This window comes from Perca fluviatilis, chromosome 11 (assembly GCF_010015445.1).
Source record: "Perca fluviatilis chromosome 11, GENO_Pfluv_1.0, whole genome shotgun sequence".
Taxonomy (NCBI): Eukaryota; Metazoa; Chordata; class Actinopteri; order Perciformes; family Percidae; genus Perca; species Perca fluviatilis.
The window spans coordinates 28,044,625-28,067,749 of NC_053122.1; the positions used below are offsets into that span (position 1 = coordinate 28,044,625).

The following is a 23,125-nucleotide window of genomic DNA, read 5'->3' on the forward strand; positions in this document are numbered from 1 at the left end:
TTAAGGTTAGGGTAAGGGGCTAGGGAATGCATTATGTCAATGATATGTCCCCACAAAGATAGTAATACAGACTTAGCACTAAGCCTCTGTATATGGGCGCACGGCCGCACGCTCTACCAGGAGAGCTACCCAGGCGCCCATTTATGTGTTATTTTAATTGTAAAGTGCATTGAGACCATGTATTATGGTGAGTTTACACTTTAGATAAATTTGATTGATTGAAGTTGTTTTGTGTGTGTGTGTGTGTGTGTGTGTGTGTGTGTGTGTGTGTGTGTGTGTGTGTGTGTGCGTGCGTGCGTGTGTGCGTGTGTGCGTGTGTGTGTGTGTGTGTTTTTTTATGCTAACGTCATAGAAAAGGCGATGGCGGTGGCAGATCTGGAGCTCATGTCCGCCGAGGCTCCATCCTGTAGGAGAGCTGCGTCAGTGCCCTCTGGTTGTCGATCACGCAGAGCTTCCTAACGTAACCCCGTACATCCGCTTGGTTTTTGTTGGGTTGGCATATCTCGGGATCTAACGCGGTAAGACAGGACACAGAAGAAGAAGAAAAATTGTCATTGGTAAGATGTGTGTAAAGCCAGCCTGGAAATGGGATAAAAGTAGAGTAACGAGCCGACTTACTGAATGGTTGGCTTCTGCAGTGCCTCACTTGCCGAATTGTGTTCGCTATAATACGCTGAAAAGATAGGTTCTTTAGATATTACATCAAACTTGAGTGAAGAACGGTAGGACGCATAAAACGTATCCTTAAAATTCAACACGCACAGAAACTCACCATTTTCTCAAAATTGACCATATTGTCAATGAAGGTCTTGTTGCCCTCATGTGTAAATGTCATGTCTGTAGAGAAAATGAATGAAATTTAATGGCAGCCATGTTCCTCCTCGCAGAGGTCATTTCCCATGTGACTGGAGTGGTAATGTTCTCTACACGGAGTCGTACCTTTGAGAAGGAGGGGCATGAAGGGGATGATTGGCGGCTCCAGTTTGGTGACAGTGAGCCGGTAGGACCGGTGGTTTCTTGATGGGTCCTGTCACCAAACATATAAACTGTGTTCATTTCTAAGACATTTGGAACTCTGTTCACCCAAACTACAAAAAAACAAACATATTTTCTTAATTATCCCTAAAAGGTACAGGTGCCCCAGGATGTAAGATATTTATCTGCATACATTTCCTTTATCTACCCATCTATAGATTTGTGCTGCCAGATTTGTGGTGAATGGAATTTCACGCAACTCACCATCATACTCTCAAACTCAGCATAGAACTTCTTAAACTTGGTGGGGAGTTTCTGCCAGGAAAAACAGGAGCATATCAGTGACATGAATAGTAGCAGCAATGGCTAAATTTAGCAATAGTGCAATACAGCCGAGGTTCACTGAAGCTCTAGACATCGATTAGACAAAGTTTACCTCCCACGTCTGGCTCAGTCTGCTGACTGCAGGGTTGCTCATCCCCATAATGATGGCAAAGAATGAATTCAGGTTCTTAAACTCCCGACAGCTATGGACAAATACGCACACACGCAAGCAAAGACGTAAAGTGAGACTCCTCGTCCCAAGTGCATGTGTGCAGAGCAGCATGCGTATGAAGTGCGTGACGGTCACCCCGCAGCTCCCACTCACTGTGCAGCGATCTTGATGAACTTCTTGAGGAGCTGGACTCTCTTGCTGAGCTGTCCGCAGAGGCACACCTCAGTGACCACCCACAGCTGAACCTGGTTGAACCTCCGCAGAAACAGGTCCAGATTAGCCGTGGTTCTTCTAAAGCTCTGCCGGCCAAACGTGTGGTAGAGCAGCTCATGCTGGGGACAAAAGGGAGGAGACGTTTAAGGGGAGCAGGTATGGAGTTGATCCAGTGGGCAGGCCCTGTCACATGGTATCTATCAAGTATTACTCATGCAGGGCTTTTTTTTTTTTTTATCATGGACAATGATGCAGCACCAGTGTAGAAAGAAAGGCCTACACAAAGCCAACTTGCTGTAAAAGGGTTACACTTGTCTGGTCGGACTCCGTACCTGAAACTTCATTTCAGAGTGTAAAATAAGGCTTTATGCAACATCGTACATGCTTGTCTTCCTCTTCTGGCCTGAAGTTTTATCTGAGCTTATTACACCATATACACCGACACGCCCTCTCCGCTCCCTTGATGCTGGTCTCCTGGTCATTGCCCTAGTAAATCTGTTGGGTATAGAGCCTTCTCCTACCGTGCCCCTCATTTTTGGAATGGCCTCCCACTACATGTTAAAGAAGCTCAATCAGCTGATCTTTTTAAATCCTCTTCTCATTATCTTACAGCCAAACCATAGCAGCCATCCTTTCTGCGTCCATTACAAACAAACCTTTTAACTCATTGTCCTATGTTGCTGGTTTTGTATTGTTTTATTATTACTGTTTTAGTGCTGTTCAATTGTTTTGTTGCTGTGTGTTATTTATGTGTTCTTTTTATTTTTATTTATTTTGAGTGGCATTTTAGGCCTTTATTACACAGCTTTAGGTATGAAAGGGGAGAGAGAGGGGGGGGAACGACATGCAGCAAAGGGCCGCAGGTCGGAATCGAACCCGTGACCGCTGCGTCGAGCACTAAGCCTCTGTATATGGGCGCACGGCCGCACGCTCTACCAGGAGAGCTACCCAGGCGCCCATTTATGTGTTATTTTAATTGTAAAGTGCATTGAGACCATGTATTATGGTGAGTTTACACTTTAGATAAATTTGATTGATTGAAGTTGTTTGTGTGTGTGTGTGTGTGTGTGTGTGTGTGTGTGTGTGTGTGTGTGTGTGTGTGTGTGTGTGTGTGTGTGTGTGTGTGTGTGTGTGTGTATGTGTGTGTGCGAGCGTGTGCGAGCGTGTGCTACCTCATGCATACAGCTGAAGAGCTCCCAGTCATACATGGTCATTTGGTAAGCCAGGTCTTTAGAGCTCATCAGCTCAAAGGTTGACATGGAGCCTGCAGAGGGACCCTCCTGGTCTGGAAGGGGAGTCTGAGACACACATTCACACATGCAAAATCATAAGCACATAAAAAAAAAAAAAGAATACACCAGAGTACAGTTCACACATATTCAAAGAATCAATGTATTACAATCACATTCATTTATACACATGTAGCTTCTTTCAAACGATGTCACGTGACAAAGATCCATTGTAGTAGTGCGTACGATTCCCATAAAGCATGGCGAGGTGTGCTTTACTTATCACTGTTTGAACTCCTGTACATACCTCGTCACCATCACAGTACAAAGAATGCTCCATTTTCATAAAAAAAATTAAAAAAAACTTCACAAGTTCAAAGTAAACAGGGGGAACATTAATCTCTTACCAGACTGTTGAGCTGGTCTCGAGGACAGGCGAATAATCGGCCGTTGATGCTCAGAGTGGAAAACACTGAAACGTCATTAGGCTTCAGGATTTGTTTTTCTGTAACAAAAATGGAGATAGTTGACTTTTAATCACCACCCAGATACGTCCCAACACTTAGACCATAAAAGGCAGGGTTGGTAACTATTTCCTATATGCACTTTTTTCTATATTGTTTGAAATGTTCCTTACACCGCCACAACTTATGGAAAGAACCAATGAGATGCCTCCTCGAGGTAAAACCGTGCTCCTTTCTCCGCTCTGCTCTGAAGCAGCGACGCAGCCGTGCTCGTGCACGTCTGCGTGGGGGTCGGAGCCCCCAGGGCAGGGGGAGGGGTTAGACCCAGACCCGAGGAGATGCTACTTTGAAATCTTGCTAGCTTTTCAACATTACCAACCCTGCCTTTAACTGGCTGTTCACATTACCTTTCAAAATGTGGCCTGTATCAGATTCCAGTGTGAACTGTTAGCGGTTTCGAACTGACCCGCACGCGCAAAAGAACAATAACAATGACATCAGACGCAGCACGCTGTTGCACTAAAGTTAGGGAGGTTATGGAGGAAGTAGGCATTTTGGCTTTTACTTCAAAATGTTTGTGTAATGGCAGCCGTAACATTAATGAGCAGGTGCTGAGGAGGAGAAGAATGAAGAGAAAGAGAGCTTGATCTTTCTAGTTTTTATTTAATTGAAGTATCTCCCCATACACTAATGAGGTCTAACACCTCACTCTCCCTCCATTGACTTGCTCCATCACTGGTCTCCATTTTGTAGGCCTAGTCAAGTTTTTATTTTATTTTAACTCCTACTGGCGCATAATTGTGACAAATGTCGATGTAGATTGACGTAAAAGTCGCATCAAATCCGCCTTGGTTGTTCACACTGCGGCCGCATTGAAAAAAATCAGACCTGGGTCTGATTCGGGACCACATATGGAAGTGGTCTAAATCTGATTTGAAAAAATCTGATCTGGGAAAGATTTGAGTGTTCACACTACTTCTGAAGAAGTCTGACCTGGTCACTTGACCCCAATTCAAAAATTCTGATTTGGGCCACTTTTGCCTGCAGTCTAGCCTAAGTGACACCATTTTCATTTAGGAAACTTTAAATCCTGCTCCTTGCATACACAGTACACATGGCATACCCAGTTAACTAACAGTATTCATCAGGTCTCCAGGGAGAATTCATTAGTATAAGCGACTGAAATCACTTACACTGTCATCGGTCTGTAGGTAATGCTGCTGTCAACTGCTCTTTCATATCTAAATAAATCGGTTTTCTTACCACTTGCAGAGCTGAGGTGGACCAACACGAGCTCATCAGTGGTGCCAAGTTTGTCAGCCACAGCGCTGATCACGTCTTTTCCCGTTGCTGCCACGGCAACCCGGATAGTAGTGTATGTGTGATCACCGCAGTACACCTTCAATAGGACTAGACACACATACAAAAGGAACACTGAAATACTATACTATGTCCAAGATGAAGGTGCAGTTGTCTACAACAAACAAAAGATCACTAAAAGTCTGAAGCCCTTACCAGCCACACAATACAAAAGATTATCAAAATATGAAATTCATCTGCTGAGGACATAAATATCTTGCTCTTCAGGGCTCGCCACAAGCAGAGTACACACACACACACACACACACACACACACACACACACACACACACACAAACTTACTGTCATCATGATTCCTAATGGGCTGTTTTTTCTGCAGCCTTTCCTCTCCGTTGCTGAACTGTCGTATTAGCGTTTTCTGTTGATTACACGAGACAGTCAGCATCCACATCACAATGATAACATTTAAAATGAACTATTCAATTTAGTTGAAAACAGTAGTCTAGACGTACCTTTTTTATGGATTTGGCTTCTTCCGAACTACAAATGTAAGTGCAGAAACAATTTAAAAAAAGAAATACAATAAATGTGGCTGGTACATAAAAAAAAGAAAAAAAAAAGAAAGTTGACCGTGCAGGAGCAGGGAAACGTACTGTAATTTGACGACTTTCTCCAGGTCAGGAACAAAGTCTTTCAAAGCTCTCAACACCCGAGAATCATTTGATAAGCTGCCATACAACTCCTACAGAGACAGAGAGGAAGAACCACACTCAGACCATGCTTAGGATCTGTGTACGTTATGTCATTTACTGCATTTAAAAGCTTGCTTTTGGTCACCTCAAGGAAAGAGATCGCACACGGCTCCTCCTGAAGCAGGTACGTTTGTGTTTTAGCCCAGCGCAAGGCCAGAATGAGGGCCCTCCTCTTACTGTTGAGCGCATACTCCAACCTCTCCTGTTCAGAGCCAGGCGGAGACGCCGCATGGTAGGTGCACACAAGGTTAAAGATGAATACAAAAGACGTGGATCGTACATTTCGGATCCCGTAAGCAAACAGACAGACAGTGATCCGATTCTCAAAACCTGTACGACCACAGCATGAATCTAAACCAAACATATGGCGGCTAAATCCATCATGTCATCCGGTTTACAATTGGATCTGCTTTACTTTTGGATGTTTGGATGGCTTATTGATCGATTTGATTGAACTGACAGATGAAAAAGGGAGACAAACAAAAGTATATATGTATGTATGTATGTATGTATATAAGCATGTGTGTGTGTATATGTGTATGCATATGTATGTGCGTGTATGTATGTACCAGTCAAAAATTTGTAAATGCTTTCTCATTGACTTGAATAGCAAAGCGTGTCCAAACTTTTGACTAGTACTGTATGCATATATGAATGTGTGTATACATACATATATGCATATAAATTAAAATTAAATGGTTTTATTTTTTATTTTACTAAAGTATAAAAAAATAAAAAAGGGGGTAGGACCGAAAAAAAATGTAATCAGTAACTTATTTTGAAAGAGGTTTGCTGAGGATTTTGTTTGTGCTGGTTTTCTTGCCTGTACTGAAATGTTCTTATTTATATTTTTTAACACATTTAAAATAAACTAACAACTACACTAATAAACTAAACTAATGAAAATATAACTGATATTTCAACCTTCTCAAGCCACATTACTGCCCTACTAGGTACCAAATTAAAGGTGCTGTTTATTATGTATAACCATCAGTGCAGCAGTGGTAAAGCACACGCGGCTGAACACTTGCATTGCAATGACTAAGACAATAAATAAAAGCAGCTGGGATTACAACTTGTTACTATGGTGTGAAGGGAGGTGGGCAGTTCATTAGTGCTGAATGATCAACTGCTGCTTCAGCGCTACCATAAACCCAAAACCCGTAGGTTGCACAATCCAAGATGCTGTCAGTAGCACTGCTTTAGTAAGCAGCAAATAGCGATGTCCTTCCATTTTTGTGGGGTTTTTGTGGGGTTGTCATGATACTATTCTGGCTCCAGTTCTACTTTTGAGAGTGTATCTACCGGACAAGGTGTCGCTGACGGTATAAATAAAAAAGGAAATATCGTACATAAAGAGAGAGTGAAGGCAGAAAGGATATTGTGCCATGAGTAGAGGGCACAGCTGGCTGTTGGGCATGAAGATACTGTGCATGAGGACAAAATCATCCACTGCTGGGTCTAACAGACGAGAAGAAAAACAGACGGCGAGAGGGAAGAGAGTCAGAGGGGAAAGGAGGGAAATAGAGTGCAAAAGAATCAAGAGGTTCGGAAAGGTTATGAAAATGCCATCCATCATTAATAATCCATATCCCTCTTTCATTACAATGCATGGATTTGGCTACCTGGTTCACTGTGATGTATGTCCATCCTCATGGCCTCCAGGAAGTGCTCGAGAATCTTCTCTGGCGTTCCTGATATCACAGTGTACCTGCAAAAGGTGAGGTAAGAAAGATTCATTCTCCTGTCCACTTGTAAAGTACGTACATGCGAGACACACTAACACACACACATACTTGATGCTTCCCAGGGTGGAGGCGCGAGGACTCTTTTCTAACACCAGCACAGCTTGTTCATGCTCTTTCAAACGCACTGTGTTGGCTTCCACATCCTAAGAAACACAACGAGATGCATGTACAAAGTCAGTAATATCACTCCATGTCAAATGCAAAACAAATATGTGGCTTTTTAAAATGTAACACAGCTCCACTACCAGAGGAGGGAGACAAACATTAGCCAGGCAGCATCACCGGGCATATAGTACCAGTATGGCAGTGATTCCCAACCAGAGGTACTTGTACCACAGCGGGTACTTCTTGGAAAGATTGTAGAGCAGAATAAAAAAAAAAAAAGAAGCAATTATGATTTGATCAAAAGAATATATTAGCTAGTGGCCGAGTTGGATCAGTGGGTAAAGCGGGCACACATATACTGAGAGGTTTATGCCTCGACACAGAGGTCCAGGGTTCAAATCCGACGTGTGACGATTTCCTGTATGTCTTCCCCCTTTCTCACCTAGCTGTCCTGTCGATTAAAAAGGCAGAAAAGCCCAAAAAAGAATACATTTTTTTTTTGTATTAATATATTAGCTGTAGCACCTGAACACAGGAACGTTAAACAGGTAAGTAAGAAATGATTACATAAATGGGAGAAATAAATAGCTATGGTTAAAAGGTCTGACTAAACATTTCAAATAGTTGACTAAAAGTAATGGATAAACGGTTGAAACATTCAGCTTCACTTCCAAGTAGTAGTAGTACGAGTGTTGACCAAGCCAACCTAATTATTGACAGTTCAGTTGTATGAACAACCTTTATATAATTGATAAGTGTTATACATTTGGAACACATTGGGAATGAATGAAGGGGTACATGGGTTCATCTAACAGGGCAGTGGGGGTACCTCAGACCAAAAAAGGTTGGAAAACCACTGCTTTAGACAGCCTAAATTAATGAATTCAGATAGCGTTTGATCAAATGCATCTCATTGTTAACTGAGCTTAAAGAATGTTGGCTTAGCAGTGACTTTGTGAATATACAACAGTATTTGTTCGAAGGTGGTCACATGGTGCTCGTGTGACTACACTTGTATCCCATCAGAGGACACGTGTCCATCTCTGGTCTGCCTACCCTGAGTATCCTGTTGAAGTCTTCCTTATCCACACGAAGGAAGTGACAGTTGTCCTCTCTCAGGACGATGGAGGCGGCACGAGGTGAATCTGTAACCAGGGCCAACTTCCCAAAGTCGTCACCCTCGTGGAGCGTACACACCACACCCTGAGACACACATACACACGCATGAATGCACGCCAATAAACAAACACGCAAGCTCAAACACAGTTTACTAGTCATCTTAAGCCCTGAAGAAAAACCCAGAAAGGAGCAAGACCACACAGGACCGAGATGAGTCATCTGTGTGTGTGTGTGTGTGTGTGTGTGTGTGTGTGTGTGTGTGTGTGTGTGTGTGTGTGTGTGTGTGTGTGTGTGTGTGTGTGTGTGTGTGTGTGTACATGAGCATGTGCAGTACATCTAACTGTGCAGTGGATGTAGATCAGTGTGTGGTGTGAAATTTTGTATGCACACAATCCCTTAAGCCATTTAATCATAGTGATGAGTCATGGTTAGCTGTGCAGAGTTAGCCCAACTCCACTGTTTTTCAGCCCCGCAGGGCAGTTATTGCTGGTCTGCTCCATAAAGACACGATCAGCTACACATTTCAATCCATTACATACGGATGACACATCATCAAATGAAGCAGAAATTTGCATGTGTCAAAGAAAGAAATATAAGCAATGGCATGAATGCATTCAAGCGCACACACACATACCTTGCCGTAGATAACCACATTGACAGAGCCCTTCTGGATGATGTACCATGATGTGCCCTCCTCTCCTTGGTTGAACACTGGAAGATAAAGAGGACAAACATACATCACCCCCACATACATCCCCAGGGGAGCCACGGGAGAGACGTGAGCTACAATTTGCGTCAATACTCTGTCTTTGAGCTATAACTGTGAAATCTGAACACACAGACATGATACACATACTCTTAGTTTGATTGTGACCATCTCTTGTGTCCATTGCGAATACATCCGCTTAGAAATGATAGAATAAAAACGTTCCTTACAACTCCAGAGCTTGAGAATCATCACATTTGGTAGATTTGGTAGCAAACTAATCCAGTGATTGTCAGTACATCCATGGATACATTCCAAACAATAACTGCTAATAGATCATTTGGCATACTTTTAGAGGTGCCAAGTTTCCAAAATGTAAAATATAGGCAAAGAGAAAAATAAGCAGGGCTCAAACCCATGCTGCACACTATGTATACAAACAAAAAAATGCATTCTAGGAACCAAGTGGACAAAGTGAAAACTCACACACTGTTCCAGCTTTTGCATGTGACTCGAAGATCACGACGCTCGCCAGTTCCCTCTTCACCTAAAAACCAGAGTACAGCGCTCAAGTCATATTGGATTAAGCATCTCTTTTCGGTGTTGTAATTTGTAGACGGCCCTAAGCACTCGTCTTACAGCAGCAACAACAGCAGAGAGCAGAAGCCAGCAGGCAAGTGTTATTTACATAAACTTCTGGTGTACTTACAAACTTTCCAATCCATCCTTTTATGAGAGCATAACCTATTTGTACTACTTGTAGACGTTTGGTATCATTTCGGGCATTATTAGTGGGGTAATTTACGAGATACAAACGTGGGTCCATTAGCCCATTCAGCTGATAACGCTACTCTAGCTAACTCTCCCAATGTTAGACCCAGGTGAAAAAAGCTTCTGGGGGGGTGTTTGGCTCGAGGTCATGGTGCAAAGGACCCTAGGGTGAATTACTCCGAACCATCACTTTAAGTTGTGTTGATTAATTGACAATGTCAGCGTATGCATTGAATAACATGCAAGAACTCATTCCACCTTAAAAGTTGGCAACTGTTAACTAGTTAAGATGACAAGGCAACAAAACATCCTTTCATTTTATTGTTAAAGTTGACTAATAGTATGTAAACTTGCACCATAGGAAAAGTGGTTACAAAACCTTCGAGCCACAATTTAACCATGCGCAGCACTACACCCCTGCTCCTCTACACCAGGGGACCCCTTAACTGAAAGAGAGACGGAGCAGGGACCTCCTACTACATGTATTGTATAAAATGAAGTTGCATATTAAACCGGTCCTACAATAACGTGCAGAGTGGCCTAAAGCCTTTATACATACCGTTTTTTGCATAGAATACTAAGCAAATAAAATAATAATTGTTGGCATGATTTTTTGAATCATGTTTTAATGTTTAAACATACACGTGGCACAGTGAACTGCCCCTTTAAAAGAAAAGTGGACCGGCTTACTCACAGTGTTGGAGAGGTGAGCTAAGGCCTTGATGTGAAGCAGCTCATCATAGATGATCTCTAGGTCATCCCCTGTCCTCTGACCAGGCCTACACAAACACAAAACACACACACACACACACACACACACACACACACACACACACACACACACACACACACACACACACACACACACACACACACACACACACACACACACACACAGAGAGCTTTCTCAAGATGAACATTTCATGCATGCTTCACCTCTTATTACACTGCAGGAAAATTAGTAGGGCTCTGCTTGATTGAAGAAATTGTTAGTCGACTAACGCTCATTCAATTGTATCGACTAATCGATTAGTTGATTTAATCGACAGATCTGTAAATCTGAGTTTCTCCGCAAAGAGTCATGCAAAAGCACCACTTTAATTCTTGCGTTTACCAGAGAGGTGCTCATACGTTTCTTGGAAATAAGTCATTCAGCATGAAAAAAAGCATCAAACATGACTAATCGACTAAAGAAATCTAAGTTGACTAAGACCAAAACGACCGATTAGTCGACTAATCGACTAAGAGGGAGCAGCCCTAAAAATTAGTAACAATGACAAACCCAAAAGCTAAAAATAATATTGCTGATTGGAAAGTAGTCACTACAGATGATTTGCTCATATTATGTTATGATAGTGCTTTGAATATGTTGCTTTCCATTCGGTAGAACATCTGAACAAAGCCTCTCTCATCTGTTTTAATTTGAATCATAAATTGGAACACCATTTCTTGTCATGAAGATGGATCTGCGTGAACCAACCTTGAACCAATCCTCCTTTCTTATGGAGCCTCTCTCTTATCTTTCTACTCTCACGTCATCTGAGTGAATGGAGCCATTGTTAGAAAATGTATATATCCTTGTGTGTCCCATTAAACCTTTAGAACGTTGTGAACCGAACCCTGCGTCGTGTCGCTTTGTTCTCCGAGAGCTCGCCACAGCTTTCAGAGTCACACAGCTCAAGCCAGCAGATTATAGGATACGAACCACAAAACAACGGGATTGGATTGTTTCCTACCGGATAGTATGTTACAAATATTGGTTTTGGATTACATTTGGTTCCGTATGCCAACTCAGCAGCATCATTGAAATATGAAGATTAAAAAAAAAGACTGCAGTAAAGTAGCACATTACATATTAAAAGTTGCAGAAAAGGGAAATGATTAAATAAGCTTCCTTGATTTACTTGAAAATAATAGATATGTAACTAGTAATGTGTTGCCAGTGTCAAGTTCATGCCATATTATTCACTGTTACTGACGATTTCCTGAGGATCATGCGCAGCAGTGCGTCAGGGCCAATCTGAGCGAGGAACAGGACGGTCTCTGGCAGCTCTTCCTCACTCTCCCTCTTCTCCTCCTCACCAGGCAACGGCGTGTCCTGATCCTCATCGTCAAGAAAACGGTAGAACAGGTACTTGTCCTGGAAACCCAGGTCCTGGTCCACTGAAGAGCAGACAAACACACATGGTCAAAAAAAACAATGACACAAGCGTACGCGTATAAGCACACATACTGTACGTGCCTACTGATTCTGAGCAATCCCAGTTGTTTTTTTTATCTCAGAAGACAAATTTAGACAGCTTCTTTGAAGTGTGTGGATCCGAGATCGAGATGTAATCTATATTTTATGTTGCTGCTTCAAAACCCCTCATTTCTTTCCAATGCTGGTATTCAAACTAACACTTTCACTGCGATTGACGTTCAGATTTAGTAAAACCACCACTCCAACTCAGAGTCAAACAGAGACACTTTTTGGCTGTTTTCCAATAGAGGTTTAGGGCCCTATTTTAACGATGTAAGCGCACGGCGTGAAGAGCCGGGCGCAGGTGCCTGTAGGGCGTGTACGAATGCACTTTTGCTAGTTTGACGGCGGAAAAAAGGGTCCGTGCGCCGGGCGCATGGTTCAAAAGGGTTGTACTTAGTGTCTTCATTAATTCGTAGGTGTGTTTTGGGCGTAACATGCAATAAACCAATCAGTGTGTCATCTCCCATTCCCTTTAAATGCCAGGCGCGTTTGTACCTTGGCGCATTGCTATTATGATGAGCAGGAAGGAGAGAAGAAACTGATCTGCTAGTGCGTGAAGTGAAAGTAAGCGCCCTGTAAGACCAGCACGCCCATGGGTGCACAGATGGGCGCAGGTGCATTTGTTATTTAAACGACGTGGCGCTGGACGGTTTTTAATAGTAAAGACACTTGCGTTGGGCTTTGGGTTGGGCTTTGGGTCGGGCTTTGGGTCGGGCTTTGCGCCAGGTGCAAGATAGGGCCCTTAGTATTTTATGACAACTGCGCAGCGCATGAAGTGAAACTAAACAGCATACACCACTATGAGAAAGCAATAGAGAAAGCCAAAGTGTAAGTTACCGTGGTTGAGCACCCCTTCTTCTAGTAGTGTCTGCCACATCCCAACAGCATGGGAGCGTGTGAGAACACAGGCACTCTGCAGCACCAACCAATCCACCAGCTCTGTGCCTACACAGCATTGTCTGCCAATACACACACACACACAAATTACATCCACAGAACATTTAATTAGCTTCTGAAGCCGTTGCATGCATTATTCTGTGTAAACACACAGTTGGAACTGTAGAAAAACATGCCCCCACCTGTATGTCTTGAGGTGGTACTTCCTGTCTCGGATCATGTGTGGGGCTCTGGACAGGATGACGTTGCGGAGAACCTTCCCCGCTCTCTGCAGCTTCTCCGAAGAGATCTACAGAGCACACAGGAACAGCGGGCTAGTTTGGTGAACTAGTTTGTTAACTGTAATCCAAGAGTCAACACATGCCACACATGTGCTGTAACGTGGATGTCAGTTCTTTTAAAAAGGTGAAATTGTATTTTGCATTGAAACGAACAGTGCTCTCTAGCGCCTCGCATTTTCAAATGCGTGTTGCAACTACGGTAGCCGTTATGTACCAAGAAGCTATGACAACAGGTCTTCCAATTTTTTGCCTTTTATGGCGACGAGGATTCCTTCTCTGTGGCTCGGCGTAAATATGACACTCCATTATGAACTAAAGTGCAGTGCAGGCTTTCAAATTTGCCGGGGCGTTGACAAGCGCCTCTCTCTTCAGCTGGTTTCAGTCACGTGACGCTGGCCCTGAACGAAAACGCGTTGTGGATTAGCTAGACAGGTAGGCTAGTGCTTTATGTCCCTTACACAGCGATTATAGTTTTTCAAAATAGCGGAACGACATGGAAGCCTCCTTGGACTTGCCCGTCCAATGTAAATACAGATAAGAAATTCTTCGCATCAAGTCAGATCATTGGCAGAGGTCATTTTGCACCAATGAGGACACATTTATGAATTAAGACATTGATTTTAGCTTATTAAATACTTAAAACACTACTAACACATACCTTTAACATACAGCACAGCACTATAGAGTGCTCATACCAGTAAAACAGTATCAAAAAACACAGAGCATATACGCAAACACATCCTCTACAGATCACACCTGCACCTTACAAAGAGAGGTAAAGGACAGATGTGTATACACACACACACAGCTGCTGTTGAAAACAACAAAGAAAGGCCCGCTAATTGGGCAGATGGGATCTTTTTTTCTATGTGCATGCATTAGCTTGCATTAGCACAACTACAGAGGATCACAGCTGTGAGTCATCCCCATCTCTTCTCAGAACGCACACACCTCCAAAATTCATTCTGGCATTTGGATTCATTCACCAACATGAAAGTATGCAGCAGTGCACAATGTTATGACACTGCGGTCTGGTTCCCCATCTTCTCTTTGCGCTGATTACAACAAAGAGAACGGCGTCTTTGTTTTTCGTTAAGAATGAAGTACCTTTAGATTTCAAATTATACCGACAGCATTTTCTTCAAACACAAAAAAAAAACCACTCGTCTACTGGCCAGCTCTATCAAATCTATTTAAAGGCTAAAACTAGGGCTGCACGATATTAGGAAAATATCTAATTGCGATTATTGCAATATGATTCACGATATTGCAGGGAATGATCATTTTTGTATCATTATTCTCATTTTCATTGAAAAGTATAAAAAAATAAATGATTGAAGTGTGATTTTTTGCGAGGATCTGTACCAAACAAAGCTTTTTTCTTTAGTCTGTAGGATACGATTGGTAGGCCGGGCAGCACCACGATACTTTATTTTAGAATGTTTTGACACATATTTTGGGTTTAACAAATATTGAGCCCCCCTGCGATTTGGATATTGCACTAGTCCATTTTGCGATATAGATAAAATTGCGATTAATTGTGCAGCTCTAGCTAAAATATACTTTTTTTTTTCTCAACCCTGAATGCCCAGTCCACCCAGATATTCTGACATAAGTAGTGAGGCGAACAGGAATCCAAGATAAACTGAGATTGCCTGGCCCACAGCATATTGACCGGGAGTTTGCTTCATTCATGCTTTGTGTGCCGCGAGGAAGGGCACAGCTCTCCGAAACGTGCTGGCAGTTTGTTTAAAGGATTAAGTTCCTTCCTACTTCCTCCACAAATCCGAAACAGACCTGGAGGTTCCAAGCAGTGAGCCAGAGAGAGTATTTACCTTGTTGTTGTGAGCTTTGTTTGCAGAGTCCGAGTTCATGTTGTCTTTGTCTGCGAGTCCTGAGGAGGAAAAAAACACGGTCGTCAAGCTGGTTCAATTAAAGATTTTTAAAGGCTGCGGAAACACAACCTATTCATTGTGTGGCTTGGATGCTAAATCATGCAGGGAGGCATGTTTTACTGCACAAGATATTCTGATAAACAGCAGGTGGGAAACGAGTATGACATCTATAGAAGGAAGCAGGAATACTTGAATGAAAGATGTTCAACAAAGTCTTCACTCTATAAAAGAAAAAGACAAAAATAAAGTGCTCCTTCTTCCTTTAAAAGTTATAAAACTTATTTTACCATATTATACTCACTTATGAATACAACCTATTCATTATCGGACCTCTGTTTCACAATGCCACGTTACTATTTTTATTGTTTTATGTTGAACTATACACACACATACTGTTTCTTTCATTTCACTAGTGTGTGTGTGTGTGTGTGTGTGTGTGTGTGTGTGTGTGTGTGTGTGTGTGTGTGTGTGTGTGTGTGTGTGTATGCGTGCGCTCACTGTCATTGTTGGATCCACTCTCCATAGCTCCATAAGGAGGGGCCAACAGTCCAGCCAAGCTCTGACGATACTTCTACAAGATAAAATACACATACACACACATATCAGAATCTGTCAATCTGTGTCAACATTTACATCTCTACTGTTATGATGTATCGCTTATAAGACATCATCATCTGTTCAACATCAAAACCCATTACTTTCTCACACACACACACACACACACAGTTAATTTTAAACACACAAGTGCAAATGCTCCTCAAAACAAAGCCCTTTGTACAACCAAGATCATTTACATGCAGAACAACTAACATTACATAACACACACACACACAGACACACACAGACACACACACACAACAGCAGCATTCAAACCAGGGTAAGAGAGCATCCAATGCTGCTAAATATGTACAGATGCTGCTCTTACAGAGGTTAAGAATAATAAACTGTATTAGCATTTCTATAGCAAATGTGCCATTAGTCTTTATAATATACATACAGAAAAAAAAAAAAAAAAAAAAAAAAAAAAAAAAAAAAAAAAAAAAAAAAAAAAAAAAAAAAAAAAAAAAAAAAAAAACAAAAAAAAAAAAAAAAAAAGAGACAGAGAGAGCATCTGTTTGACCTAAAGATACACCCACATCCCTGTCGATGTTTTTCTTGCACACAGACTAACATAACCAGGACCAAAATTGCCAAACAACTTCCTTTTGTGAAAACTGAAAAGAAATACAAGAAAACATGACAATACTATCCGGCCCCCATGCACACCACAGACTACGCCGTGGTACAGTCGAGGCGACACACTCACCTGATGTAACACACTCAGACGCCTAATGCTGGAGGGATTGGAACCCCAGAGAGCTGCCCTCTACTCCTTTACAACTCACACACACAAGCCACTGGATAGCATCCTGCTCAAAACAAGCTTGTCTCTCTCTCTCTCTCTCTCTCTCTCTCTCTCTCTCTCACACACACACAGTCGCCCCAGTGTCTTTCTCAGTCTCTCCCTCTCCCTCTCTCGCTGTGATCCAGCCAAGAACCAAACCACTTTTCTCTCACAGGTTACCACGGTGATCTGAGTCTCTGTACGACTGAGCCACTCTAGTGGAGGAGGAGAAAAATGGGAGGGAAAGAGACATAGAAAGGAAGCAGAAGAGGGAAAGAAAGGAACAGTGAGGGAGGGAGGGAGGATAGGAAGGAGGCTGGCAAGAGATGCAACATGGCCAACAGAGGAGAGAGGAAGTGGGCAGGAGAAGTGCAGAGCAGGTGAAAAGGGAAAGAAAGAGAGAAAGACTTGCAATACCAGCCTGTACAGGCCAGGCCAACCAATCCACTGTTTGATATGCTGTATGTTTACACCTATGGGCCAGAAACAACACGCTGTTCAACATTTACTCCGTGTTTATTTATTCATCCCACTTTCACTGGGTGTTACAATTATGGAGCAGCGCTTTTTTTCTTTCATCCTTTCATCAAAAACATGACTGCATTCATGCTTTGGCTTTCTAGTCCTTGTCTCTCTCTCTCTCACACACACACACACACACACACACACTTACTATGAGCTGAATAGGATTCAAAAGATTCATTCCTCGGGCTATGTTTTATGCTTTATGGCTACGGTCCTAAAATAGACAGCAGATAGGGAGACTAAGTGCACTTAGTTGACAAACAAACACACTAAAAGCCCAATAACAAGATGGCACACACGCTTCAATGACCAATTGTTGTCTTATCTCACTTTTATATCCTCCTGTGCCATTAAATGGAGATATCACCTTTTATTAAACCCAATATCTATTTATCTAGTAATAACAGTACTGAAGGGGGTCATTCTTTTTTTCATAAATTGCAACAATGGATCGATAAATCTGTTTTATAATGACACCGAGAGCACAAAATTGAATCAAAATAGCATTTATTTTTAGAGAAATTGTCAACAGGAAAAACAATGCCTCATTTTTTTTGTTTTTAAGATTCTTTTTGGGGCATTTTAGGCCTTTATTTGTGACAGGACAGCTGAGCCATGAAAGGGGAGAGAGAGGGGGGAATGACATTCAGCAAAGGGCCGCAGGTCAGAAACCGAACCCACGGCCACTGAGTCGACGACTAAGCCTCTGTATATGGGCGCGCGCTCTACCAGGTGAGCTACCCAGGCTTGAGCTTCTAAAAATGTTTACCCGTGTATAACACATGGACAAGGTCAGCTACTAGAAACCCAGACCAAAACATGCCGCATGATTCAATAAATATTTAAAACACTGAAAGTCTGTGTGGATATCTGTCCACAGTGACTCATCAGAGCTGTAGTTAAAGTGTGATATACTTAACTACATCACTGAGGGGAAACTCTGTTCCACATTACTGTAGCTAGTAGAAACAAAAGCCTACACTTAAAAAACATTTTAAAAAGTACTCCATTGATTTAACATTGCACTCCTGTAACATTGGCAGACTCACAATGGACAGTAAAAAGAAGTAAAAATAAAAAGAGATCAAAATTGATGCAGCACAACCAGGTATCACCTTTTTTTTATTCCATGCATTCTTCCTCCTTGCCAAAACCTGGCGCCTCCATTACCCACAACGCAACTCGACCACCGACAGTTCGGTCGAAGGTGTGTTTTGCCAGTAGCGGCTAATGTAGCCTTGGGCCACTAGCCTCGAAGCAGAGATGAGGGGCGGGCTTCAGAGGTCTGGTCAACTCACTTCTTTCAAACTCCACACCAACAGATTGTTTTCATTCTCAAATTTGTAGTCCCAACGGACGCCGACTCAACTGACATCACTTAAAGTGCTCATATTATGCTTTTTGGCCTTTTCCCTTTCCTTTATTGTGTCATATATCTTTTTTGTGCAGGTTATAGTGAAAAGTGAAAAAGCCCAAAGTCCACCCCAAAGGGACTTACCATCTCCAACAGAAAACACTGTTCACAAACTGCTCCAAACAGCTCTGCTCGCCTAGCTGCTAGCGTGGCACGCCCTCATACTCTGCTTCTGACTGGCTAGTAGTCCTTACCTAGCTACTGCGCATGTGCGACTCCCAACAAAGATGGAATAGAAGTGAGACGCCTCACTCTGTAGCTAAAACAGAGAGCTCAACACACAGGGTGAAAAGAGGAGCTGCAGCAATGTGCAGTACAACAAAAATATGGTGTTTTTTTAAAATTAAACCATGTAAACCTACTCTGATATAACCTCTAAATACAATGATGTACCTGAAAATAAGCATAATATGAACACTTTAAGGACATTTATCAGACTTCACACAGCTTCCCCTGGAGCCACAAAAGGCATTATGCAACTTTTCCTGAATGTATTCAGCAGACTCTGATGTGTAAAATCTGTGTTGTAAGATCAACCGGCAGCATTTCTAGTCAATAGTGTGCAAAAAGTTACAATCTCAAAGAGCTCTGTTTTGTTCCTTTTTGGCGGCACCTTTGGTAAACTGCAGTTTTTGCAGGTGTTTTTTTTGGATCTCACCTTCCCTTTCAACTGTTATTCAAGTTTATTTGTCTGTAGCAGTGACTGTAAAAATAGTCTGCAGTCAGGACTCTTTTGTTTGGCCATAGTAACCGCAGGGCTAGCAGAGACCGGAAAAAAACAGTACGCCGCTTCACACACAAGTGAGTTGAAGAGCGAGTCTGTTGTGTTAGCTCTGTCTACCCTCTCGCAAAATTACGAATCCCACTATGGCCACACCAAGACCCACCCTATGAAGCAGCTCAGTTGGTTGGGGTTAGGCATTTCCCCTCGAGTGGTTAAAGGTCCCATGACATGGTGCTCTTTGGATGCTTTTATATAGACCTTAGCGGTCCCCTAATACTGTATCTGAAGTCTCTTTCCTGAAATTCAGCCTTGGTGCAGAATTACAGCCACTAGAGCCAGTCCCACAATGAGCTTTCCTTAGTATTTGCCATTTCTGTGTCTGTAGCTACTGAGGAGGAGAGAGGGGGGGCAAGGTGGAGGGTGGAGGTGTGGCCTTGACCAACTGCCACTTTGCTCGTTTGAAAGCCATGATGCCTCTCTCTCATGGGTGGGCCAAATTCTCTGGGCGGGCAAAGCAGAGAAAGGGGAGGTAACCTTGCTCCTTATGACCTCATAAGGAGAAGATTCCAGATTGGCCCATCTGAGCTTTCATTTTCTCAAAGACAGAGCAGGATACCCAGGGCTCGGTTTACACCTATCACCATTTCTAGCCACTGGGGGACCATAGGCAGGCTGGGGGAACGCATATTAATGTTAAAAAACCTCATAAAGTGACATTTTCATGCCATGGGACCTTTAAGGTTAGGATAGCCCATTGGTCAGGTGATTGGACCGGAACAAATCAGGTCAAAGTGATGGTTCAGAGTAATTTACTTCTAGATTCCTTGCAAATACCTCCAGCAAAAACGCTTTTTTACCTGGGTCTATCATTAGAAAGCGTTATCAGCTGAATAGCCTAGGGGCGGACCTCATCGCGAAATTCAAATGACCCTACTAATAATGCCCGAAATTATACCAACGTCATTATCTGCGTACATATAGGTTATGCTACCAGCGATGATTGAAAGTTTTAGTACACCAGAAGTTTATGTAAATAACACTTGCCTGCTGGCTTCTGCTCTCTGCTGTTGTTGTTGTTGCTGTAAGACGAGGTACATATGGCCGCTTAAATACAAACCGAAAAGAGATGCAACAAAAATATTTTTTAATTTAACTTTTTTTTTTAAGTAAGCGCTAAGTAGTATAACTAGCAGGAGACAAGTAATAATTGAGGTAAGTTTGGAGACATTACCTTATTTAATCATTAAATTAATAAATATTTTTGTTGTATCTCTTTTCGGTGTAGTAATTTGTAGACGGCCCTAAGCACTCGTCTAACTGCAGGTAGCAGCAGCAGCAGCAGCTAGTAGAAGAGAGCAGGCAAGTGTTCATAAACTTCTGGTGTACTTACAAACTTTCCAATCCATCGTTTTATGAGTACATAACCTATATGTACTAGTGTAGACATTTGGTATCATTTCGGGCATTATTAGTGGGGTCATTTACGAGATACAAACGTGGGTCCATTAGCCCCTGCGCTAAGCTATTCAGCTGATAACGCTACACTACGCTAACTCTCCCAATGTTAGACCCAGGTGAAAAAAGCTTCTGGGGGCATGTTTGGCTCGAGGTCATGGTGCAAAGGACCCTAGGGTGAAATTACTCCGAACCATCACTTTAAGTTTGCTTTGCGCATGGATGTCTGGCCAATAGTAGCTATTGAAGGGCGGGTCTTGGCGTGGCCATAGTGGGAAAAAAAAATATCGCTACCCTCTCTTGTGGACCAACCACTTCTAGGTGATGAAAAACGCATCACTAACTGTGCACCGCTTGTGATTTTCCCCCGGAAAGTCACCACAAACACCTAGTTGGTAATACTGCAAATGAATAAAATCAATGGACCATAGGCTCAATCACCATTGTGTTAACTCTTTCGGCAATAGTGACTTAACAGACATTTATTTAAATAAAAATCTTTTAAAGATTATTACATTAAGGGAGTAAGGGCCCTATCTTGCACTCAGCGCAATTGCCTTTGTACACCGAAGCATGTATCATTCCTATTTTGCACCGACGCTCAGCGGACTTTTCCCTCCACAGACTCACGTCAGTAAATTAGGGAATGAACTTGCGCTCCCGGGGACGGTTCAGCAAAAAGAGGAGGCGTGTTCCGGCGCAAACGTTCCTTAGTGCTATTTTGCAGTTTCAGAAAACAAGTCCGCCACAGACCAGGAAAAACCTAGTCTAAAGTCAGTGGCGCTAGTCTAAAGTCAGTGGCGTGTTATTCAGATGCTATTTTAAGGGCTATTTTAAGCTTGGCCGTAATGTAGAGTGTTTCAGTGAGTGAGCCCAAAACATTGGAAAGTATGTTTTTGTGACATTTCTTTATAATTAAAAATCAATAGCAAACGTCGGTCTCCTCGGCTGTGAACCGCTCCTGGCGTGCGCCCATGGATGTATTACGAGCGTGCGCCTAGGCAAATCCGCCATTATAATAGCAATCTACCACGGAACAAGCGTGCCTGCTTTTAATGGGAAATGTGAGATAACACTCTGATTGGTTTATTGCACGTTACGCCCAAACCACACTTATGAGTAATGTAGCTACTTCAGACCAACCCATTTTAGATTTGAGTCATTTATCCCGCCAGTATAATAGCAACAGCAACCGAGAAAAACTAAATTGATTTAGAATCTCACTAATTTGGATTTGACATCACAAAATAAAAGACCAAACAACAGGGCAGCCACGTGTAGTCTTTAGGTGCCGACTGTGAAGCTACAGTAAACTGGTCCACGCTCGACGAGGAGGCCCACGAAGAGGCAAATACTACAACGCCAACTCTCAAAGAAGACGCCAGCATCCGGGTCAGATCCATGTTACTGATGCTGAGTGCTGATTCTTCCAACTTGTATGATACAGTCTCTGTTTGCAATATCGGATATATCTGCAGACTGTGACTTTTTATATTCTGGTCATCTAAATCATAATTCCCCTTCTAGGTGAGATGTGTTTTATTGATGGAAGTTATATCTGCAGCATACCAATATCAGCCAGGAATATCAATACTCCCAGTGTCATGACCTTTTCACGATTAAGCCCAAAAGGAGAGCTGCAGCATCTGTCTGCACTGTTTTTGCATTTTTATGTGATCCATATGTACTGCAAGTTAATCCCAACACTATCGCCAATCGCTATATGTCACATATTCATGAATACAGATCATTTTTACTCGTTTGTTGTAATAAAAAATCATTCTCATTCTTTATCAAAATAGTCCATTTTGAGGTGTCTTTCTAACCTCTTCTTTACTACTGTAACACAATCAGAATGTGTTGACACAAGGGATCCCTGCACTTAGCAGTTTTAGATTCCCATCACACTGCCAGTGCCTGCACTAAACATATAATACATACTGTAATTTGCTCTTAGTGCCTCATCACTTTGTCCTGTTAATAATGCATTAAAAACCACAGGAAGCTCTGAAAACAACAGACATCCTGTACACCCTCTCTCTCTCTCTCTCACCTGAGGTGCGTGTCTAATAGGTGGAGCAGAAGGCACTGTTATGGTGGACAGCCCTCTTGTGGTTAAAAGCACAATTACAGTGGAAAGTTGTCTGAAAATTTTCCAAGATGGAAAGCTTTAGGCACGCTACTCAGACAGAGTTCATGGTGAATCATGCAGTTCCAGCTCATACGGTTTGTGTCTCACCTCCCAGAGGCTCTTGAATTCCCTCTGCTCGATACGGAGCAGCTCGCTGGTCTCTCTGCTGACAATGGTAGCGTGGCGTGGTGTGTTGTCCAGGATGGACTCCCCGAACGCTGTCCCGATCCCCAGTGTGCAGATAGTGACTGCATCCTGCACACATACAAAGTTTCA

The 23,125-nt window shown here is 42.5% G+C and overlaps 1 protein-coding gene across 3 annotated transcripts in view; it reads right to left on the bottom strand.

The window, feature by feature from the left end:
- The window catches only part of LOC120567656 (rap guanine nucleotide exchange factor 4-like), a 35,399-nt gene that overhangs the window by 2,508 nt on the left and 9,766 nt on the right, over positions 1 to 23,125 (bottom strand). The window contains exons 5-31 of one of the 3 annotated variants that reach the window (XM_039814615.1): positions 22,958 to 23,104; positions 15,715 to 15,787; positions 15,157 to 15,215; positions 13,223 to 13,329; positions 12,981 to 13,102; positions 11,878 to 12,061; positions 10,593 to 10,677; positions 9,614 to 9,674; positions 9,056 to 9,132; positions 8,359 to 8,505; positions 7,246 to 7,340; positions 7,075 to 7,160; positions 6,832 to 6,910; positions 5,535 to 5,685; positions 5,351 to 5,439; positions 5,210 to 5,237; positions 5,040 to 5,115; positions 4,641 to 4,787; positions 3,321 to 3,418; positions 2,857 to 2,982; positions 1,625 to 1,803; positions 1,412 to 1,502; positions 1,240 to 1,290; positions 940 to 1,027; positions 773 to 837; positions 619 to 673; positions 346 to 510 (exon numbers count right to left, since the gene is read on the bottom strand). In XM_039814615.1, coding sequence (XP_039670549.1) covers positions 383 to 510; positions 619 to 673; positions 773 to 837; positions 940 to 1,027; positions 1,240 to 1,290; positions 1,412 to 1,502; positions 1,625 to 1,803; positions 2,857 to 2,982; positions 3,321 to 3,418; positions 4,641 to 4,787; positions 5,040 to 5,115; positions 5,210 to 5,237; positions 5,351 to 5,439; positions 5,535 to 5,685; positions 6,832 to 6,910; positions 7,075 to 7,160; positions 7,246 to 7,340; positions 8,359 to 8,505; positions 9,056 to 9,132; positions 9,614 to 9,674; positions 10,593 to 10,677; positions 11,878 to 12,061; positions 12,981 to 13,102; positions 13,223 to 13,329; positions 15,157 to 15,215; positions 15,715 to 15,787; positions 22,958 to 23,104 — 2,694 coding nt within the window. In that variant the 3' untranslated portion in view covers positions 346 to 382. Of the gene's footprint in view, positions 1 to 313; positions 511 to 618; positions 674 to 772; positions 838 to 939; positions 1,028 to 1,239; positions 1,291 to 1,411; positions 1,503 to 1,624; positions 1,804 to 2,856; positions 2,983 to 3,320; positions 3,419 to 4,640; positions 4,788 to 5,039; positions 5,116 to 5,209; positions 5,238 to 5,350; positions 5,440 to 5,534; positions 5,686 to 6,831; positions 6,911 to 7,074; positions 7,161 to 7,245; positions 7,341 to 8,358; positions 8,506 to 9,055; positions 9,133 to 9,613; positions 9,675 to 10,592; positions 10,678 to 11,877; positions 12,062 to 12,980; positions 13,103 to 13,222; positions 13,330 to 15,156; positions 15,216 to 15,714; positions 15,788 to 16,522; positions 16,678 to 22,957; positions 23,105 to 23,125 lie in introns of those variants that run through there. The other 2 variants (XM_039814614.1, XM_039814616.1) reach the window with 2 other exon arrangements.